At 38.0% G+C, this 22,246-nt stretch overlaps 2 protein-coding genes across 3 annotated transcripts; both read left to right on the top strand.

Moving 5' to 3' along the window:
• Positions 1 to 1,024: 1,024 nt before the first annotated feature.
• LOC129367013 (aly/REF export factor 2-like) lies at positions 1,025 to 3,531 on the top strand. Of its 2 annotated transcripts, none has more exons than XM_055041200.1 (6): positions 1,025 to 1,332; positions 2,330 to 2,476; positions 2,559 to 2,706; positions 2,800 to 2,848; positions 2,961 to 3,123; positions 3,221 to 3,531. In XM_055041200.1, the coding sequence occupies exons 1-6, from the start codon at positions 1,132 to 1,134 to the stop codon at positions 3,239 to 3,241; spliced, it is 729 nt and encodes a 242-aa protein (XP_054897175.1). In that variant the 5' UTR covers positions 1,025 to 1,131; the 3' UTR covers positions 3,242 to 3,531. The 2 variants fall into 2 exon arrangements, with proteins under 2 accessions (XP_054897175.1, XP_054897174.1); XM_055041199.1 differs by having other exon boundaries at positions 2,800 to 2,869.
• Positions 3,532 to 4,010: 479 nt separating this feature from the next.
• Positions 4,011 to 20,995, top strand: LOC129367130 (rho GDP-dissociation inhibitor 1-like). The gene is made up of 6 exons (XM_055041412.1): positions 4,011 to 4,147; positions 9,613 to 9,801; positions 14,846 to 14,929; positions 16,496 to 16,572; positions 16,993 to 17,056; positions 19,375 to 20,995. The coding sequence occupies exons 2-6, from the start codon at positions 9,615 to 9,617 to the stop codon at positions 19,572 to 19,574; spliced, it is 612 nt and encodes a 203-aa protein (XP_054897387.1). The 5' UTR covers positions 4,011 to 4,147; positions 9,613 to 9,614; the 3' UTR covers positions 19,575 to 20,995.
• The last annotated feature ends 1,251 nt before the right edge of the window (positions 20,996 to 22,246 follow it).

The following is a 22,246-nucleotide window of genomic DNA, read 5'->3' as shown; positions in this document are numbered from 1 at the left end:
TGGCTATTCTGTGAAGATGGCAGAGGTTTCTTACAGGTCAAATAATGCTAAGACCAAGAAATCAGTACAGCAGACGGGTTGGGGTAAAAGTGGTGGAGAGGTTTACAGCAGGGCTAGTTTATAACAGCATATACCTAGGGTCAAACATATGTTTTTAATACATCAACTACAAATGGAAAGAGCATTCAAACCCACAAAGACTATACCATACATTTTTATATGCATTTACTGCCTGGAAAAGGAGAAACAGCCGAGATGCATGCATAACTCTGAAGGAGAACAGAGATCAACGGCTCAGGTGGGTGAATATGTTAACAGGATTACGTGTGTCTGACCCTTATGGAAAACTGGAAAAATGACAGTCAAAATAAACCCTCTCTACAATCTACAAGGTGCTACCGGTAATAAACTTCACATCAATCTGGTACATTAAAATATGACATATTTTAATGCATGGAGATAGGTACTGTGGTCAGAAAATTACAGACATTGTGCATTGCTCTGAACAAACTGTCGATTGTGACAAATACGTTGCAGCATTATGCAACATTTCTTTACTGGGGAACTTTATGGGAAGATGAGCTAAGCATTTTTCTCAACATTGAAATAATAAATATGAGAAACCACCTTCAACTTTATTAAGTCACTAAACAAGCAGCGTCTACTCTTGAAAAACAATATCTACTTAAAATATGAATAAGACTAAAATAGCTACAATAACCTTGGTTCATTTTTAGAAGCAAAAGGCAATTGCATTTTAAATACACTTGAACACAGAGCTTTATTGCAATTACTTGAACTAAAGGGAACGTATGTTGTAATATAAAGTAGTCATCCAGATTTAGGTGTATTTAAAGTTTAGTGGTGCTTCTAAAAGGGAAAGTGGTTTCCAAACTAATTCTGTTGTTTCAGGGAGAACTGGCCACTCAAAATATGGCGGACGTGGCACGTTCTCGTTGTCACTCCGGGCCATTAGGTGTCAGCAACACAAAGCAAACTTCCAACACGACGAGAAGAACAAGGACAGAACGGAGGCGGATTTCGACATCGCGCCAACGTAAATCAGTTGGGAAACGTCGCAAGTTCATCGTCCATTTCCATTGTTAGCTTCAAGAAAGTTTCAACGGCGACATGGCTGATAAGATGAGCATGTCTCTGGACGAGATCATCAAGATGAACAAGAGAGAGGGCCGCGGCGGAGAGGGAGGAGGCTTCAGGCGGGGAGGAAGTTCAGGTCGAGCCGGCGGAGCGTCGAGGCCGCTGCCGGCGGCGAGGAGCGGAGAGAACAACTTTCACCGCGACAGGAACAACAGAGCAGCTCCTTACACCAGAGTAAGACAGAGAGGCTTTAAATAGTGGGTTGTTTCCTATGACTCGCTTCTCTCTATTGTTTAAATCTGGGTTATTGAACGTGCATCACTTCCTGAACCACTTTACTTAAAGCTAGTTTGCTCATTGGCTGCAAACCCCTTTCCCACTGGTAGAAATAATTTCCACGATAAAGACGGACTGTCATAATGTTGGACCTGGAGAAATGCCAGCCATTGCTGCACATTCTAGACTTAAATGCTATTTATGTATGGAAACATAAGTATGGGAGAAGAAGACTAGGTAAATACCCTGATAAAACCTGTGCAACTCCTAAACTTCAGGCTGTACAGCAAGAAGACAAACCACCCTGGGTTTCAATGTAAAATGGAAGCATGCTGTTTGCTGTAAAAAAAAAAAAAATAATAACACGTTAAAGTTGATGTTAAAGGGACTAATTTCATGGTCACCAATGTCACATTTAAAAATAACAACCAAAATTTCTAATTAATTTATCCAGGGAAAAGCTATCAGGCTTTGTTTAAGTTGGCACATGAAATTATCTTTGTGGATCTTTTTTTTTTTAAGTTTACATTTGAGAGATGTTTGAGGTTGAAAGTGAAAGTATTGCGGAAAAGGTTTTTCATGTTCTTGATTCTAGAGAGTGTTATAAAAGTGTCGGGCAAATGTCACTACAGGCTCAAAGTCTTTGAAGGTGTAAAAGTAGTAAAACTATCATTTTTACTACTAGTAACATGAAATGATCAAACTAAAACAGCATATAGCAGTTGACAAATTAAACAACATTTAATTTGTTAACTCCTTTCAGTTGACAAATTAACCTCGGTTTCTTTTCAAGAGACAACACAGTAGATGTGGAGGAGAATAACCTTTAATGGTCAGCCCAGACATCAAAATACAAACAAAACAAAGAATAATTCAGTGGGTTGCCCATGTACTTCTGTGTTCATGCATGTTCCTGTGAAATTTTATTATTACGTTACTTTTTTGCTCTCCACAGCCCAGAGAGCTGCCAGACAAATGGCAGCATGACATGTTTGAGGAGAATGAAGGTGGAGGAAGTACAGTATCAGAAAGAACAGTAGACGGCAGCAGCAAGCTTCTGATTTCTAATCTGGATTTCGGAGTTTCGGATTCCGATATTAAGGTGGTTTTGCACATTTTTTTCAATCTTGTTTCCTCTAACCATGTGGTTCCCACATAACTTACGTTTACGCTCTGCTCTCCAGGAGCTGTTCGAAGAATTTGGCCCCATAAAGACGGCATCGGTACACTATGACCGGTCAGGCCGGAGTAAAGGAATGGCAGATGTCTACTTTGTAAATAAAGCTGATGCCGTCAAAGCCATGAAGAATTATAATGGTGTTCCTCTTGATGGTAAGATTTTCTTGTTTTTTTTTTTTTGTAACTGTTATCTATATTTTGGGTGTCACAATAGAGGTTCATGATGTCATTGCTTTTGCTTTTCAGGTCGTCCCATGAAAATCCAGCAAGAATCATCAGAAGTTCAAACACAGAGGTATGCAAAACTTGATAGCAGGTGATATTTTTCATTTTTATTTTTGTTTTAGAGTGAAGAAGTGTAAGGGATTTTTAATTAATTAATTTTTTTTTAATTGGTGTGTATGAAGCTCAAGCAGAGGTTTTGACCGCAGTAGGCTCGGTCAGCCCCGGTTTGAAAGAAGACCTGGCGGGAGCAGTGGAGGTTTCAGAGGTCGAGGGAGGGGAAGTGAAAGAAAACCCCAGCTGTCAGCAGAGGAGTTAGATGCTCAGTTGGACGCTTACAAATCAGAGGTATGCTACTGAATAACACTTTTTTGTTGTTGTTTCTACTTTCTCTGTATATGTTCATATTGATAATTCTATGATTATGATCTCTTTCTCGTTTTAGTGTCAGATGGACACCAGTTAGGAACGCTCAGGGTGCTTCTTTTGTTTTTCTTTTTTTTTTTTTTTAACAGTATAATGCATCAAACATTTTGAAGCCATTTTATTTCAAGGACCATTGTGTAAACAATTTTATTGTATACATTTTTTTTTCATTGCTGTGTTTAGGGCAATTTTGTTTCGAGAATAAATTCAGTTTATATGAACAATAAATTGCCCAAAGCAAGTAGTTCCATTTGGATTCCTTTTTTTATATTGGAAATGTGATTCTGTGACAGTCTGTTTACTGTAACAATAAATGTTGATATGAATCAATGTTGTCATTTGTCACTATCTCGCCAGCATGTTGGCATAAAGAAACATATCAGCTAGGTGTCCAAAGCATGGACTAAAACTGTCAGTTTTTTTTTGTATTTAGCCTCTGCTGTCTGTGGCTTGGTTGTCGTTTGAGGTCTGGTGTAAAGTCTGAAGGACTGAGGAGCCATGTCATCTGGTGTTGGCAGTGCCACAGACCCACTTATTGTGCTGCACATGACATTTCTGTAGGTTCCCGTTTATGTATTGCAAGTAATTTTTATTCATCTAAATACTGTATTTGTCTGAGAAGCAAACTTTTGGGTGCCCAGAAGTATCTATGTTATTGAAATTATTTGAACTAATTTGAAATTATTTTACTCTATATATATTAATTCTGTCTAATCCTGTTATTACTTCATGATGCTATTGTTCACACTAACGAGGTGAAGGACCGAAAGACTGTTGAATATCAGCGCGCGGCCGCACTACGTCAGCCGCGTGCAGCGCGCGCGGCCCCGTGCCTGTAAACGGGGCGGCGCCGTTCTCTTGTTCGCCATACTTGCACAAGGGCTCAGAGCAGCGAACGCACTTACTGCAGAGGCACCTGAAATCACTGCGGCTTTTTAACTTTAAGGTGAGTCCTCACGGTGTGAAAGCCATCCGATAACATTGGTCTGAATCTGTTTCGGGCATTCTCTCTGCTTTGAGTCAGTCTTGATGCGCTGCTCGCGCTCTGACGGTTGATAACTTGTCACGCTCGTGTTAGCCGCAAAGCCCAGTTAGCTTGGCTGGATTGTTTCCTAGCGGTCTGTCTTTTCTCCTAGTCCCACCCTGTAAGAAAGGGCCGCCGCCTAGAAAAGTTGAGCCTTATTTTAAAAATGTTTATTCGTTCAATAATATAACGTCGTTAATTTTGAGAACTGCTCTACTGTTGCTGAAGTGTTGTGGTGCAAAAAGCAGCATATTCAACGGTTTTCCTGGGGGGAAAAAACCCATCCAGTTGTTAGCTTGTAGCCTTCACATTCATGACATTCACACTTTTTTCAGAGGAGCGGTTTAAATTAATCACTAAGGTAGGAATGCATTTTCCTGTTTACATCCTCCACCTCTTCCACGAACTATTTTTATATTATTACTACCTTAGGGCTACACACATGACCAAAATACAAACGAAATGTAACTTGCCATTGCACTGACGTCTTTATCATACTTGATTAAAATATATCTATAATCGTGTTTTAGTGTCTTTCACAAAAGTTTCACTGCTATAATTCTGTCCTTTATATGTACAACACTGAAGTGTTGATCTAATCTACCTTTATATCTTAACGAGTCTCATCATGTAGACCAATTAGCAGCTGAGCAGAGTATCAAACAACAATAATTGCTGTCATATTTTCCAGCTATAAAGATTTAAAGTATTTAATTAAACCATCAATGAAGAAAATGATTTTCAATTTCAAAAGTGACATTGCCAATGATACTGTTTGTTTTTTCAAACATCTTCTATTAGTTTGTCATTACCACATTTATAATAACTGTGAGTATTTTTCATGGTAAAAATAAATAAGAACGTTATATATATAACAACCCATTCAGTAATATAAGTGAAGTTATATAGTAGGGAATCTACTGCTAATAGATCAGGTTTTATTTGAATTCATTTTGTAATGGGATATGATTTTTAATTTGGCCAGCACCATCATAGAAGCTGACGATAATGCAAAAAGTGTTATTTTTGTCCCCCGTATGCCATGCTGTCACTTAAGAAGAGCTGTATACCAACAAATTCTGGTGGGTTTTGCCTTTTTCTACATTGATCAGTATGAGCTTGTCATTGTTTTGAAGTATTATGATAATGATCATTTTAAGTTTGTGACATTTACCCTCACGTATTGACTTTTATTCAAAAGAGAAAAGGAGCAACAGTTACTTTTGCTTCAGGATATTGTCTTATGTTTTTGTAGCATATATTAATTTTGTGACATAAACTTTAGCAAAACAAATATAAACATCCATTTTATATTGGTATTATCTTTTGTGTGCTTTTTGAAAAGTTATCTTTTTCCTGCTCTACTCTCTAAAGATATTAGCTGATTGATTTTTGCCAACTGCAGATTTAAAACCGTGTTGATTCAAAGTGATGGGACCCCTTTTGGCTTCCACATTATGTCTTTGTTTTCTTTCTAGACTGGATGTATTTCCAAATTGCTGAACTCGTTTTGTTTTGTAAGCACAAGGAAAGTATATTGCCTTCTCTGAGCAGTTGTGTGCTTCAAAATGTTTTGACTCAGGCAGCGTTGTATTGCGTTAATTCATTCAGCTGGAAAACACTAGCGTCTCATTAAAATTACTTTAAAATGTTTGCAAAATATAAAGCAAATATTAGCAGTTTTGGATCTGTAGCAAAGTGCTTTGATGCCTTTTGATGTGCCTTTTTTCCTGTTTAATTTTATTTGAATATTTTGCCACTGCACCTTATAGCTAAGATTCGGGTAAAGACACAAGGAAACATTTTGCTCATTAAGGTTGACATCTGGAGTTACCAAACATGCCTTTCCATTTTAAGCATTTTGCACATTCCAGTAAAGATTTAGCTGCAAAACTAATGATCAAATTGTCTTTACAACATGCTGCAAGTTACAAAATGCCTAAAACATTCATCTGAACTTATTTACCAAGTTTTGTTATTCATGCACAGTGAGATGTTTTTGTTGTACCTGAACATAAAATGATCACTCATAAAGTAGCTTAAAAACAAACCTATTTCCTAAGAAGTGTTCAGACATTTGCACTGAACTGAAATGAAAATGAGTGGAAAAAGCAGCCATGAGAACTGTTACAAAAAAAACAGCAAAAAAAAAAGTGGATGAATGTTTGAGTTTGAATGTTGGTTTTAAATTGTAACACAATAAACATAAAAGTGAAAATGATAAGTTGATCGTAGTTTCTTTTTTTGGCAAGAGATTTTACAAATTGTATATGAGAAACATTAAAGTAGTATCTCTCATTACATTACGTTTTCTGTAATGTAATCAGAAGTGGCACCAAATCATGTGTCAACCCAGGCAGCATAGGAGAGCCAGGATATAGAAGTGAAGAATCCCAAAGTTTGGTTTATAGGAACTTGTGTTACACCAGTGTACAAGGACCCAGCATCATTTACTGTCCCTTTGTGTAAAGTTTCCTGTCCTACTCAGTGGTTGGCTCGGTTGTTTCTACACAGCTGGGTGTGGTGATTCCCTCTCATAGGATTACTATGAATCCTTTGAATCTCATGTTAGCACAATGTGTGTTGAACTATTTGACAGATGGGTAAGAAATTAAGTTACTTTGAGAATTTATCTACAAAGGTATAAGTCAGCATTGGCTATTATCTCACAACTACTGGAGAGATGGCAGGGGGGGGAGAGAAGTAAAAGCACTGAACTTCAAGTAATTAGTTACGTAATTCATTTACTCTGAGGGCCTCTTTACTAACTTCTCACTTGGTAATTTATGTATAACGTTGGTCTAAATTTTGTCTCTTGCAGATTTGAATTATTATTTGTGATGATTTTAATATCAAATGAATTTTTTCAATAAAATGTTTCCATTCAATTATTCCAAGTTGTCCATTCTCTGCACAGGTGACTGTAAATGGCTGTAGAAAAATGTATTAGTTTTGTATAAAGTTGCATTAAAATGTTACTCCCAACAATATCCACAAATTCAGAGGGATGTACATAGATCTTTTATTTTTATCACAAAGAAAACATGAGAAAAAAAAACTTTTTTTTTCTGGTAGAAGACCAAATGTATCTAGGTTTTGTGTAAAATTGAAGGGGGATGTATAAGGCAATTTCTTTGCAAGGAGGGCAGCTTGTTTAGCACTAGAACATCTCATGCTGTGTGCTGCTGGTACTATGGCTTCAACATTCCTGTCATGACTGCTAGTTTGAGCAGATCAGATAGGAGACCAGGACAGAGGTATGCACAGAGATTCACACTTTACTGGGGATGAAGAATCATAGTGATCATATGTCTATTATGAAAGGATAAAACAAGTCTCTATGCAATCAGCCTGAAGTTTGCTAACAAGGTAACGTCTCTAGTCCCATCATACAGAAGTCATTTAAATGTTGCATGGGGTTTTGAAGTCAAGAAATGATTTAGGGTGATTGTACAAAGAGAAATGATCAAGATTCCTCTGTGTGCGTGCATCCAGTTTGAAATATTATCTGAGAAGACTAAATCTGATCATTTTGTCAAACTGGGTCTGTACAAAGCATTAACAGCAGTGGATTCATTCACTAAAAGGTGAGTGCAAATACTCTCTTCATTGTGTTCAATGAAGAAGATAAATTTATTTGCAGGTTATTTAAACAAATTTAGGTTCTAATAAGCGAGACCAGCACTGTACATCAAAGTGCTAATAGTGGTTTACTGTAGGATGGAGATGAGAGCAAATATCTTGAAAAATTTAAGTATAAGCTTGTTGACCCATAACAACCTTGTGTTCTTAAAATGTCTCAGACTTTTCCTCTCATTGTTAGATCAGTTTTAGTTTGGAGGTCTATGCCGTGTGAACAAATGCCCCATTGTGCCTGACCAGCTATCCAACATTTAACGATCTGATTTATCTGTGACTGAAAAAAATGGCTCTAATAATGGGGCTGCAGCCAATTATTTTCACTGTTTTTAACCTAATAAAAACTTAAGCTTTCTAAATAATTTAACTGAAATATGGAAGGTGCTCTGAGAATCTCCTCACTCTTCCATAAATTGATATTATACTCTTGCAGTGTAGAGAGACATAAAATAAAATAATTTTATTTAAATTTAAGAAATCAGTCACGTCTTTAAAACAACTGGTGTTATTTCAAATATTTTATTGATATTCCAAATCCATAAAGAGATAAACCTGTCACTTTGGACTTTCCTGGCTGGATATTTGTTAAATAAAATTAACATCTACAAATATAATGTTTAATGTGAGTGTGTTGGAATCATTTAACGTTTATTAATTGTTCATCACCGAAATCCCTGCGGGATAATTTAATATATTTATCCTGGTTCTGTGCTGGTCTATTGGGTAATTTCATGACTTTACCCAAATGTCTCTGAACAGCTTTAACCTGTAAATTCTCCATAAAGAGCCCCATCATTCAGTTTAGTGCTCTGTTTTTGTCATCGGACTACTTTAGCTATAGAGTAGCTACACCAAATTGTTAAAAAATATCATCTTACACTAAGACAGAAATTCACAAGAATCGACACAAATCCTAGAGATTTAAATAATTTCGACTGTATTGGTTCAGTCTCCCAACATGTCTGTGGGGCTGTTGCAGGCGGTGGGTTGGATGGCTGTAGTGTGAATGTCAAGACTCTTGGAGTAAACAGAGCTCTTCCTGCTTTTGTTACTCACTCTGTTCCTGCAAAGGAAATTATTCCAGTGCTAACCTCCGAAGGTCTTCCATGGGGAAGTGCAGAAGGACCGTTATTTGCTTTCATAATAGCCAGCTGTTCTGGCTATTATGTGAGCATTTATTTTGTCCTTTATAAGAACAAAATAAATTCTCTTAATATTCTTAATTCAAAGGAATTTCCTGGACTGCAGCCCATATTTTATAAAAATAACTTCAATGTAAATATTACTTAAAGTAGTAAATATAATGAGTGCTAGATGCTGTCTTTTTTTAACATCCCTGTTGGCTCAAGTTTGTCATTCCAGGGCCTGTCAGTCGTTTTCCCATGACCTAGACGTCGCCATATTCTGGTCGAGAGGCTTTCTGTCATGTGATCCATGACACCTAATTCAATTCATGACTCATTTTGATGACGTTACTACAGCGCAGGTTTCAGATAGCAGAGTTGGGGCAGCAGCATCAAGATAAATGAGGCTTTTTACACAACCTGACAGCAGCACACTAGATGCATTGCAGTACAGATTTCAAAACCTCTTCAATCAGGATTTGAGATTAGGGTGGTTAAATGTATATTTAAGTGTTTATCATTGTTTTGGTTATTTCTTTGCACTTCTGTGTTTATTTATTTTACATTCCTAAAGTCTCAGCTGGCTTTGCTGCTGTTCTGATGTATGTTTCTTAATTTCTTCAGACATGGCTGAGGATGAGGTGACCCCAGAGCAGCTAGCAGCCATTGCCGCCGAAAATGAGGAGCCAGAACCAGTAAACTATAAACCACCAGCGCAGAAGTCTGTGAAAGAGATCCAGGAGCTGGATAAAGATGACGAAAGTCTACGCAAATACAAAGAAGCCCTGCTTGGCCCCGGGATTACTGAAGCTGGTATGTCAGAGTATGATTATGTGCTGGATCAGGGGAGGAGGTGCTGCTGCTGTTGAAACTGTTTCTAAAGTTTCATGGTTTAAGAAGCTTAAATCTTAAATCCCTTCTGGTGTTAAAAATGGTTTTTGCTATGGGATTGTGTTGGAAATGTGGCTAATTATTTGCCTGAGATGTAGACATTAACAGCTGATGTGTTTTTTTGTAAGTTGTAGTACAAAACAAACAAAAAACCCCTGAAGAACTAAATAATATTCTGCTGCAAGTTTAGTATTCATAGAAAATGTTTTTTGCTCTAAGAATCGAGGGATATGTTGGTAAACCAAATGTAATGCTATGACGTGTTTTTACAAACCGTCTTTAAATGGACCGTGAGCGCACACAGTGTCGGTTTTACATCTGTGTGGATCAGCGAGGGAAGGTGTGCTGCTGAGCAGAGCAGCACGTCGGTCTCCATTAGTCATGGCAGCAAGCCAGCCAGTCAAAAAGCTGGCCATTTTTTCCAAATTAACTGAGTAAATTCAGTTGACCTCAGTGTCTTTTCTATATATGTTTTGGTCATTTTTAAAAATGTAGTCTTTAAAATGCCATTATTGGCGCTTGATTTTATATTGTATCTGTTTGACATTATTTTGAAATATTAAATCTGATTTTGTTATTACTTATATTGCCTTCAGTTTTATCAGACACTTTTTTTTTTTTTTAAACTCCGGAGTACTTTCTTGGAAAGCTACTTCTTTACTTTTGTAAAAGTATGTTGCTGGTCTTAAGTAGTTTTGACTTCTCTACCCACTTCTGCAAATGCTGGTTCTTCAATGCCAGGAATAAAACCAATAACTTTTTTCTTTTTGTGCAGAAGTTTTGGTCACTATTGCTTGTCACATATTTAAAATAAATCTTTATTGTCATAATAGAGCAGAGAGTCAGGGAGGAGACATTAGACCAGAGGCCAGCAGCAGGGACGATGATGCAGGGTCTTCTGAGGTAAGATTGTAACTTACTGAGAGAGACAGAGAGATCTGTTGCAGGGGGAAACCAGGCAGGTATCAGAACAGGGTTTCTATAGATATTTCAGAATCATTCTCATTCACACCAAAATATTCTTGCCTGTATAGCTGACATACTATTTCTCTTACAGTTTATGTCTCACACCTCTTTGCATTTAAACTAACCAGACTTCAAATATTGGATACTTAAATGTCTAAGATTCTTGCAACGTATGAAGCCAAAGTTTATGCTAATCTAGGAATAATTACTCATCAATGTTTGGTAACTCATGCACACCTTACATGCCATTGTGTATTTTGATTAAAAAAAAAGAAGGTAATTTTATTTTACACAAAGGTTTATGGATTTATATTAAATGTAAAGCTTGATTACTCTAGAAATAAGCTGTAGCCTCTCAACTAAATTCCTCTAGATCTGGGTCTCTGTTTCCTAATGTTATTACCCAATAACACCCCTTAACTTACTTAAGGATTACAACAAATCCTTAAGTAATTTGTTAAGGATAGAACCATAATGATCGTTGACTGGTTAGAGTTTGTATGACGCATGTATTGTACAAAATGTAACTAAAATGGGCATAATATCCTCAAATATTAATTTGATGCACACTCGTTCAAAATATGCCCTTATTAGTGAATTTCTGCATTAATTACATCAAGAATTTTGTTTCTGGTAGAAAATAAGGCAGAGATCTTCCACATGATGATAAAACAATATGAAATTATTTGCAATGTTTTTATCTGCATTTAATTAAAAAGTTAACTATTAGAACCTTTTCAATAGTCAGTTACTAAACTTTATTTGCATTAAAGCAAACTGCCGGCCAGCTTTTGCATGCTTCCAGTGGTATTTCAACTATTTTTGGTGATGACCTTCAAGTCTTTGTTTAATTTCAGTCATCCAGACTAAAAATCATTCCACAGAATCAGTGAAGTTGAGCTTCTCTAATTTAAAATTACTTTCAGTCAGAAGAACCATGTTGGCCAAATTAAAGAGTTAAGTCTGCTTGGAGTATGAATAATTTTGAACTAAACTGTGTTCATTACGTTCAAAGTTCTTAAATGAGACAGCATAAAAAATATCCTGTGTTAATGTGAACATACACTCACTGCTGGTTGACCTTTTGTTGGATTAGGGATGTGATCAGCTTGGTCTTCATGTTTTCCAGCACGGCGATCCAGTATCTATAGGATTGAACTTGAATCCATTTGTTTCTAATTATTTTTTGCTACACTGCAACCAAGAAACTAAAGTCTAATTACCAAAGAGAATGCCTGAACTACAGCAGGACTGTCCCAGTTTCAGCTCCCTGGAGCTCACATATTTGAACAGCTGCAGGATGCAGGACTCGCATCATGTGCAGGCCTCCTGCAGTGCTGCAGTAACTGGACTGATAAATACTTCAAGAGTTCCAGAATAGCTTTAAAGAACTTTGAAATATTTACAGTAATCTTTGGGATTGCTGTAATCTCAAAGTAAATTGAGGGTATATTAGCATGTCTGAGTGACCACATTCGTTCAAATCATTTTCACTACAGCCAATGTCTGAACTGCTGGATACCACCAACTATACATTTCTCAGATTGGAAGGAATGTGTGTAAAAAGCCTCACTCCTTGCCTCCAGACTGACCCACTGTGGTGCAAATGTTTACAGATCTTCATGTCTGATTGTTCTGTGTCCCAGTAGTTGTCAGCGCTGGTACTCTGGAGCCACTGTCCTGTATGTTTTAGGGGTTTCCCTGCTGTGCACACATGACTTAATTATGTGGGTGATTAACAGGTTTCTGCGGCGTTGTTGGCATGCTGGAGGCGTAATGAAATTATTTAAGTTAGATGGATTGGTTAGCAATGACCTAAAACTAAAATTGTAAGGAAGAAGACGCAATTTGTGGTTCTTGTTATGTTAAAAAAAATGACACTGAAATGTTTTTTTTTGTTGTTGTTGTTCAGCCACACACAAACGGTTTAATGATGTCCATTAACTATTTATGGCTGTAGCAGCTTCCACTTATTTGGGAAGGCTTTCTAAAAGTTTTAGGAGTAAGTTTATGGGGATGAGCATTCTCCTAATGACATAGAAAAAGGTCAGCGGATTCTTCAAAGTAATAATACAGACTGCTACAGGAGATCTTTCCTGCCTACAGCTATCACAATCTACAATATCTCTTTAGTTAAACGAATTATAACAACATTTAATTTCCCTTTGGGATCAATAAAGCATTTTTGAATTTGAATGTTTGACTATCTGAGAGTAAGAAATCAGACACTGGTACTAGACAAGAACTATGTTATATAATTTACGAGAACGTGGTTCTGTTATGTTGGGACTCTATGGAGACCAGTAAACTTCTTCCACACCAGACTCTCTCATCTATGTCTTTATGGATGCTGCATTGTGCACAGTCACATAGGAACAGGAAGGGACAGTCTAACACAAGTTGGGAGCATGGAACTTTCCACAACATTTAACTTGTAAGCTGAAGCTTTTGTTCCTTTTGTGATCAGTAAGGAGCCAAGCCTAACTTCAGTCTGCATTGACATATAAACCTAACACAATACAGTCAGAGATACTGATACTAAAAAGAGAGTATCTGTCAGTTTCTGAGTTGTGTGTTGAATTACCAAAGTGGCCTAATTCATCCCTCCTGAGAACATCTGAGTTACGGTGGAGTCCCATAGTGGTGCACTTTACACCATTGCTTCTGACACTTTGCATTATAATTGGTGATATGACACTAGGTCACTCAGCCATGAAACCCAGTTCAATGCTTCCCATTCACTGTTCTTGAGCTGATCTGAAGGCCGTATGAAGTTGGAAAATCTTCCAACTTCATACGGCCAGAATGAAGCACTGAGCCTCATCAGAACTGATTTTACATCATGGCTACCACCTTGTCGCTTTCACCCATCACTTTGACTTTACCAACAATACAAATAACACTTGAGTATGGAATATTTTCTAGGTAAGAAGTTTTATGACTGAAATGCTTGTACAGGGAGCTTCCTGATTCGACCCAATCTTTAATTCTGGACTTTATGTTCATGTGGGCAGAGATGTCAGAATCCCTACTTTCAGTGATTTGGTTTGAAGTATACCATACGCTTAAAGATGGACAGTCCTTTAAAAAATGTCAGTACAGTCTAATTATTCTGTTGCTCATTAAGCAAAAGTCATACAACAGTCAAAACTGACCCATAACTCACTTTTTCACTGGAGTGTGAAATGCCCAATTCTAATCTTTTCTGCAGAAAAAAAGTCTAATTTATGCCACTTTAATATCTGGAACTAAATCAGATATCCAATAGTTGTCAAAGCATCTGAATGGTCATGTTCCAGTTTATCTGTTAATTTGAGAATTGTGGCATAATTCTGCGCCAGACAAATCAAGATACAGTAAACTTGGCTGTAAATAAAGTTTTAAAATGATCATTTTGGGAAATTATGAAATAAGTATTTGTTGGTGAAGCTCATTACAACAAAATCTTGCCACTCCTGGTCCAACTATGGATCCAAACAAACTTCTGTACACAAGTTGGAGTCAATGCTCCACAAAAGACCATTTCTATTAGTTGTGCATTCTTTTTATTAGCGTCTTCATTTTATGATCATAAAGCAGTATTGCCATCGTCCATTGTTGAATAACTACAATATTGATACACAGAGTGCGACATTCATCATTGTTGTCATGTAACTTTCTTCTTTTGTGCATTGCTTTGGAGTCGTAAACCATTCACACAGATTGCGGAAGCAGAAAACAAATCACATTTCAGAAAAACATCTGAATTGAGCATCAAGATCATAGCCTAACTGAAGTTGTTCCTGTTGGGGGAAGCTGATATTTTAAACCATATATCTTTGCCACATATCTTGAACTGGGAAAGGTTGATTATAAATTTTACTTTGGGCTTTGATGGGATGTTATTTCTAACATAGTTCCTACAAAGCAATCGCCAACATTTGTTAGCATCCTAAAAGGATTCTTGTCAGTGTATTAATCTAAATATACATTTTGTTTGCTTTTTTTCAATCCCATCCAGATCCAAATGCCCCTAATGTCCAGGTAACCCGAATGTCTCTCGTGTGTGAAAGTGCACCAAATCCCCTGGTTTTGGACCTGCAAGGTAAGCCCATTTTTTCATCCAATTTGCACAATATTTTCTCGGATTTATGGTCTTTTTTTACTGGGGTCAAAATGTTTATCCAGAAAACTACAAGAGGGCTGAATGCAGCCAAATGTTTATAAGCTAATCGCTTGTATAACAGCAAAAATAAACAGAGCCTTTCTTTCCTCTCACCACCACACGTCTCCTTATCCTGTGTCAAACCTGGAAGTGCTCAAAAACGTATTTTAACACAGTTGAAGTCATTTTACTCCCAGTGGAAAACCTCCAGCTGGCCATGATTTGAGTCGGTGCAGAACATTCTGTCCTCTGTCTGCTGTGTTCCCTCGCATCACTGCAGCTTTTTGAAACTTCTCATCCAATTATGACATCCTGCTCAGTAGATGCAATGGAGAAGATGCTGAGTTGGTGTCACGTTATCAATATTTCCACTGAATCTGAGAGCTAACAAGAGTAGTTCTGGTGTGCTTAGCTGAAGTAGTGAACTGTTGGATATATTTGCATTTGATATGCTGAAGAATATGTGTGAATAATTGCATTTACCTCCTCTTTACAAAGTGTTGTCTTAAAAAAAGGTTTGCATGCATTAATTAATTTAATAGACACTGTCAGAATTTGCTGATGAGTCATTGATTATGATGAGTTCAAGCAGACTCGTACTTGAACAGAATAAAAATAAAGTAATAGGAGATGGAGAACCCATATAGCACGAGGTTTGGGTCAGGGATGCTGGACATGGGGTCACCACACAAGGGACTCCCTGTTCATTTTTAGACTCTTCTAGTTCAGGACTTGGAAGATGATCAATGCACATAAACTACTGTGTTTGTCTGCATGCCCATTAGATTTCGTTCACTTAAACAAATGTATTTTTTAAGTCTCCAGAAACAAACAAAAACTAAACAAACCATGGCCCAGTCTATATAAAATTAATATTTATTTGTGCGCCTGCACCAAAATATGGGTTTAAATGAAGTGGGTGTGAGAAAGAGGCTCTGCAGAAACCTAAAAATAAAACTAAGTTATCGTTTGTAGTTTCTCTGCTGAGTTGTCCTACTTACAGTTCTGTAAGCTTTTCTGAAGAGACAGACTTTCTTTGAATGTTTTTTGAGCAATAGATTGTGATGATGTAAGAAACAATCTTTGTTTTTTACATCATCACAAATGTAGACATTTTAACAACTTTACACAAAAAAATAAAAACCGGATAATTATGCTGAAATTTTCAAATCACAAAACAATTCAAATTTTTGTTTAGTGTCGAAAACAACAGCTTTTTACTTTTTTCCTCAGAAAAAAAACCTTTAATCTTTAAAACTGATAACTTCAGGCTGCTACAAAGTAATAAAATACATGTTTTTAATAGATTGAGACCTGATGTTAATTGTGGCATTCATAGAGAAATGGAAAAAATGTTTTGCTGAGAATTTCAGAACCGGCAGCATACTGGCGTTAAGTATGGCAGATGTTATTTTTAATGAAATGAGGGAGAAACTAATTTGGCGTGAGATTCTTGCTGTTTGATTTCTGTCCTCAGTCCTCATGACGGTCCAACTTTCCTTACAGGAGACCTAGAAGCCTTTAAGAAGCAGGCCTTCGTGCTAAAGGAGGGCGTAGAATACAAAATCAAAATCAGCTTTAAGGTAAGAGCTCATGTCTGTCTTTTTTAGGAGTTATGTTTTTCTTCAAATGTAGATATACACAGTTATAGAGAAGTTATAGCAAAGATTTAGCATGACTGTAATATCCCTGAAATTGTAGAGTAATGCCTCAAAGTCACAGAATCCACTTTGTGTTGTTCTGAGACCCTCTAAGTCCGTTTGTTTTTGAGAGAAATGGTGATAACTCATTTTACTGTCAGGCCCAATAATTTAGTTTTCCATCCATATTTTTTTATCCACTGCAGCTCATTTCAGGTCTGCTAAACTCGAAGAATTTACTTTCAAGAAGAACCCCCCAGACCCCCAACTTACTAATTTTATTCAACTCTTGTTGTAAAACAATAAACACTCATTTGTAAGATTTGTCTCTGCTAATATCTCAGGTGGTCTCTGTGTTCTCAGGTGAACAAGGAGATTGTTTCGGGCCTGAAGTACGTGCAGCAGACGTTCAGGAAAGGAATGAAAAGTGAGTCAGCAGCTTCTCCTGATGTCTTTTGAACCGCTTGTCCACAGACGTTACTCCGCTGTCTCTGAAGCTCAGCAGGCTCTGTCTGTCCAAAGCCAAACGGTAGTGAGGACTCCCTGCAGCCAAATCCCTCACAGAGGCTCATCTGGAGATCCACTCCACTTCAAAGGCCGTTTGGCTTTGCATCACCTGACGCTAAACTAACGCTGTAAACAGCTGTCAAATGTTTATATTGTTATATTTCCTCCAAAGCATCCAGTCTGAAACTAAAGTGCAATTCTTAAAGTAACTGCGCGGTCCGTCTCTATTTTATTCTGCTTTTAAGAGACATAATTGAAGGTGACTATTTACACTTTTCTAATGACAAAGGTCAAAACTGAGATAAATGTCTCTGCATTTATCTTGGTCTACAATATGTAATCTATAGATATACTGTATTCTTTGTGGTTAATTATTACTTAGGCATATACTTTGATCCAGCTCAATCTTCTGTAAATGTTTGTTGTTGTTTTTTTTTACTGATTTGCTTCCTGAAATGACCAGGTTCGATTGCAAGTTTTTCCACAGGATGTAATTTTTCCAGGGTGGAAAAGTATCAAAATTAGTTTCTCCACTCCTCCTATGCTGTCTTTGTCCACATAAAAAAATCTGAATTGATAGAAACTGTTCCAACAATTTAGCTGATGGTTTACTTCAAATATTCATACAGTCGTCCGTCTGTCCAGCCATTTGCACATCCATGCTGTTGATTAATTTAATATAATCTGTCACGTTCATATCTGCCCATCACACTGGTTGTTCTCTGTCCAACATCCAATCTGTTTCTCAAACTGTCCATTCCTTAAATAAACAATTCATTCAATCCCCCTTCATCCATTTATTATCTAGCCAAAATTTTTATTCTATCCAGCAAATCGTCTATCCGTTATCTTTGTCGTATCTGCTGGCGTGTCGTCTGTCCATCCTGTCCTCTGTCCTCTCTGTCAAATCTCTGCAGACTCCGTGTTTAAAACCTGAGCTCAGAAACCGGCTGGGAGCTCTGGAACTGGACTCTTAAAGCTTTTGGCGTTTTGACTTGGAAAATTTGAGGGAGCCCTGTTTAAAATAAAACACAGATGCAAGACAATTTATGCCAGTAGGTGGCGTGATTTTACTGTTTAATGGCAGCTGTGACATGGTTCAGACATCTTTAATAGAACGACAGACATTTCAGAGAATTTGTGACGATCACAGCTTTCCTGAAAACATGAAGGCCGTTTTTGTTTTAGGTTTTGATTCAGATGCAATGATGTGCTGATGGTCACCATGGAAACCTGAACTGGACAGCAGCTGGGCATTTGGTGGAGATTTTCTCACATCTCTGTACTGTTAACACGTACTTTAACAGATTCAGCAGTGATCAAATGGACAGGAGGTCCTCACACTGCCCATTAGATTTGTTTTTTTGGAAACAGATTTCCCACAGAGCTCAAAAAGATGTTCCAATTTACAGAACTTAAAAGTCAGACTTAATAAAAATAAGTCGGAATAAAGTGGGCCTATGACAGAAAAAACATATCAACCAGTAATATATTAATGACCAGCAAAGTAATGGGTTTGGTCATTTAAAGTGCAGTAAAGATGATAACATAACTAGCCAATAGAGTAATAGTTTTCAAGTCAATAACCTAATGATGTTTTATGCAACAGATGTTTTTAATGTGGTCTTTATGTGGAGGCTAGATCATTTACTGAGTTTTATTTTTCATTATAAAAATGCAAAAGAGTTCACCTGTAACTGAACATTTAATTGATGTTCACTTACAGGCTGCTGCATTCACAGGTTCTTTAATTAAAAATTATGACCTATGCAAAGCTGCATTCAGATGTTTTCTTCTTGGAATCATCTTTTGCCTGTCAGTATTTTGAAAAACAGAACTTTTTGTTTTCAAATGGGATATATTGCAGAAATTTGGATGCGTTTGTTTTAGACACAGCTTCATTGTTCAGTTTTGATCTCATCTTGAATGAACTAATCACCTTAAAAATAGACTAGACATCATTTTGTTGACGTGATAAAACATACAATGGGCTTAGAATCATGTTATCAGAAGACAAGACAATAGAACTTGGGCCTCTTTGGGCCTGATGTGATTGAGATTCCTTTATCTAGAGATAAACCTAGATAAAGGTTTAAATCAAATCAAACCTTTGTTTGATTTGACCAAAATCAAACAAAGAGCGACAAACAGAACAAACGACAAAACACACAGAGTGAGTTGTGTTGCATCCCTATCATGAAGACAAACTGACAGAACCATTTTCTGTTTTCTTGGCAGTCGATAAGTCAGACTACATGGTGGGCAGCTACGGCCCGCGCCCCAATGAATACGACTTCCTGACCACGATGGAGGAGGCTCCTAAAGGCATGCTGGCCCGCGGCAACTACGTCATCAAATCCAAGTTCACCGACGACGACAAGCACGACCACCTGTCCTGGGAGTGGAACCTCAACATCAAGAAAGACTGGAACGATTAAAAGAGGCCTTTGTGTTTGGGGCGGAGGGCTCTTCCCCTTCACCCCACTCCTCCTCCGTCCCTCCTCCCATCCTCATCCTGTTGTCCACCATTTCTGCCTTCTTTGTTGTTACTTTGCATTTCATGCTCTCATGCCTTAGTTGTGGCCTGGCTGTCTTGAGCTCGCCCTGCCCTCCGTCCATCCATCCCTTCCTCCCTCCGTCCATCTCATCACTACCTGCACGACGGCTCATTGGTTGCTCACGACCCTCCTCTGTTCACAGACCTGCTATGTAGCACCAAGCCTCCTCACACTCAGCTTTGGTCCTCCTGGTTTTAGCTGCTTGAAGAGATTAACCCTTCCCCCCCTCGCCAGAATGGTGTCTTCCTCTTTCAGTATGAAGTACATGTGGACAAGCAAATGTACAATCAACTTTTGTTTGCCTTTTTTTTTTATATCTAATTGTATCAATGGTTGTGTAATGTGACTGTATGCACATGTTAATCAGCTGTTGTATTCATAGCTAACCCCACCGCATCCGCTCTGCCCTTCCCTCCCTCACACTACCGTTCCTTCGCTTGGTGTCTTTTGATACAAGAACCGATACCTGCCTTGTAACAGTTCGATCGGAGCTGCTCCGTAGCACCTTCACTAAATATATTCGCCCACCCCAACCCCTCCATCCAGGAGGCCGGGGCCAAAGTCAACAAGGGAGTGTCGAGTAGAAAAGTAGCTGCCTTATGTCTAAACTTCTCAACGTGTCTTCAGTGTACGAGCAGCACTCTATCAGTTGGTCTGTTCCTGAAAGGCTTTGTTTCATCACCGTCCGTCGGCCTGCTGTAGCGGAGATTGTTACCTGCACAAGGCCCCCCTCCCCACCAATCTGAATTAATTCCTGCTCTCTGGAGTCCACTGAATGTTACGACTGAATTGGGGGAAAACAAACGAACACAAAGTATTGGTAACCTTGCCTGTCTCAGCCGTGAGGCCTTAGTACCAAACTACAGTCATGTGGAGGAAAACTAACATTATGAAGCTGTTTTTGCTTATCGTTCCCGTTTTGCCTTATTGTACACCATTCTCACTACATTTTTCATCTTGATTGTCAAGAGGAGGCGTGGAGGAGGCTGAGCCAGGCACCGCCTGCTGCTGCCGCCGCCGCCGCCGGAGACCTCGGCGGTGTCTGGGCTCAACCTGCTGACTGACCCACAACATGAGATCAGGTGACACTAAACTAACCAATGTTAGATCAAATTAAACGTGTACTGTACCAGAGCATCTGGATGTAAAACACTTTGTTCTCCTTGCTATGTTTATTTTCCTGCGCCATACATTCCTTCACATTGTACAGTTTCTATGAAAACGCTGGCATGCTGGTGGGGTGTATTATATCATCATTTGTGGTTGCTCTTATTGGTCAATAAAGATTTTGCTCAACTTGGCCTCTGATGCCGTGTTTTGCAGTGAAGTCGCGTTACAGCATGTGCTCAACAGGGAATCTGAAGGTTGAATTAAATCATCTAAATTTCACTCTCGATGCTTTAGGAAGGAAGGAAGGAAAGAAGGAGTTTATCTTTGCAGAAATGATCATTGGCACGAATGCAGAATGTGACAGTTTTTGGCACTGCTAAGTTGAATTGAAACAAATTTTAAGTTGATGCCTCTTTCAAGGAAATCTGTTTAAAATCTCCACAAGTTCCTGTTTGAGAACTGCTGCAAAGGGTAGCACCTTGGGGGACACCTGATCTTCACAGCAACAGTTTGGTAAATCTTAAACTCGCCTGTTTCTGTCCTACCAACAGCCTTTAACTCTACTGGAAGCCTACATATTATATTATCCAGGCTGTCAGAGTCTGTTACTCACTGTAAAACTATTAAAGATGTTCGGTGGACGTTTCTATTGTGAGTGAAGATGGATGAAAACAAAGAATCAAAGGAAAGAAGGATCAATGGACACCACAAAGCTCATAATTACATTTTGTAAATGCAAATATTCTTCCATATTCATTGTTTCCAGATTAATCCAGACCTTGAAAATAATCAAATTCCAATTTTTGAGTGGTAAAGTTTGTGTTTAGGCAAAAAGGTCCAGGGTTTGAATATCTAAGGTGTTTCTGAATGGAGTTTGTTTTCCCTCAGCAGCTGTGGGTTCTCTCTGGGTACTCTGACTTCTCCCCAGTCCAGAAAAATGACTGTTAGATTAATTGGTCTATAAATTACCTGTAACAACTTGTCTAGGATGTTTCTCCCTTGAAGACTGCCAGATATAGGCACCAGAAAAGAATAGCACCAGGAACTAAGTGAAAAACTAGTTCCTCTGGGTCTATCAACAGGATACTGATCCGGTCCATGTGGCAAATTATGACAAATTGTCCACCAGACTAAAAATCAGCCTCCAAAAGTCAAATGATTTTTTTTTATTTTATTTTGGTCAAATACCTTGAGATATTTGTTGTGAATTGGCACAATATAAATTGAATTGAATCAGACCTAAAAAGTGTCAAAAATCTGACTGGATAAATTGTTCACTGTATGAACTGTCTTTCTGTATTTGTGTGCTTCAAGCTTGTGACATATTAGAAAAGACTATGTGGCATCTTTTTGTCCAAAAACGGGTTGAATATTGTATGAACTGCAATAATGTTAAACTTGGAATTTTTCTTCCCAAGTTACAAACATGCTCAACCTAAAAG

The sequence above is a fragment of the Poeciliopsis prolifica genome, unplaced genomic scaffold (genome assembly GCF_027474105.1).
Source record: "Poeciliopsis prolifica strain line A6 unplaced genomic scaffold, Auburn_PproV2 SCAFFOLD016, whole genome shotgun sequence".
Taxonomy (NCBI): Eukaryota; Metazoa; Chordata; class Actinopteri; order Cyprinodontiformes; family Poeciliidae; genus Poeciliopsis; species Poeciliopsis prolifica.
This window is presented reverse-complemented; position numbering and strand designations above follow the sequence as displayed.

Coding starts and splice junctions, on each gene's coding strand:
- LOC129367013 (XM_055041199.1), top strand. CDS start 1,132: ATGGCTGATAAGATGAGCATGTCTCTGGACGAGATCATCAAGATGAAC. Junction 2,707..2,799: donor TAATGGTGTTCCTCTTGATG/GTAAGATTTTCT, acceptor TTTGCTTTTCAG/GTCGTCCCATGAAAATCCAG. Junction 3,124..3,220: donor TGGACGCTTACAAATCAGAG/GTATGCTACTGA, acceptor TTCTCGTTTTAG/TGTCAGATGGACACCAGTTA.
- LOC129367130 (XM_055041412.1), top strand. CDS start 9,615: ATGGCTGAGGATGAGGTGACCCCAGAGCAGCTAGCAGCCATTGCCGCC. Junction 9,802..14,845: donor CCCCGGGATTACTGAAGCTG/GTATGTCAGAGT, acceptor AATCCCATCCAG/ATCCAAATGCCCCTAATGTC. Junction 17,057..19,374: donor GTTCAGGAAAGGAATGAAAA/GTGAGTCAGCAG, acceptor TTTTCTTGGCAG/TCGATAAGTCAGACTACATG.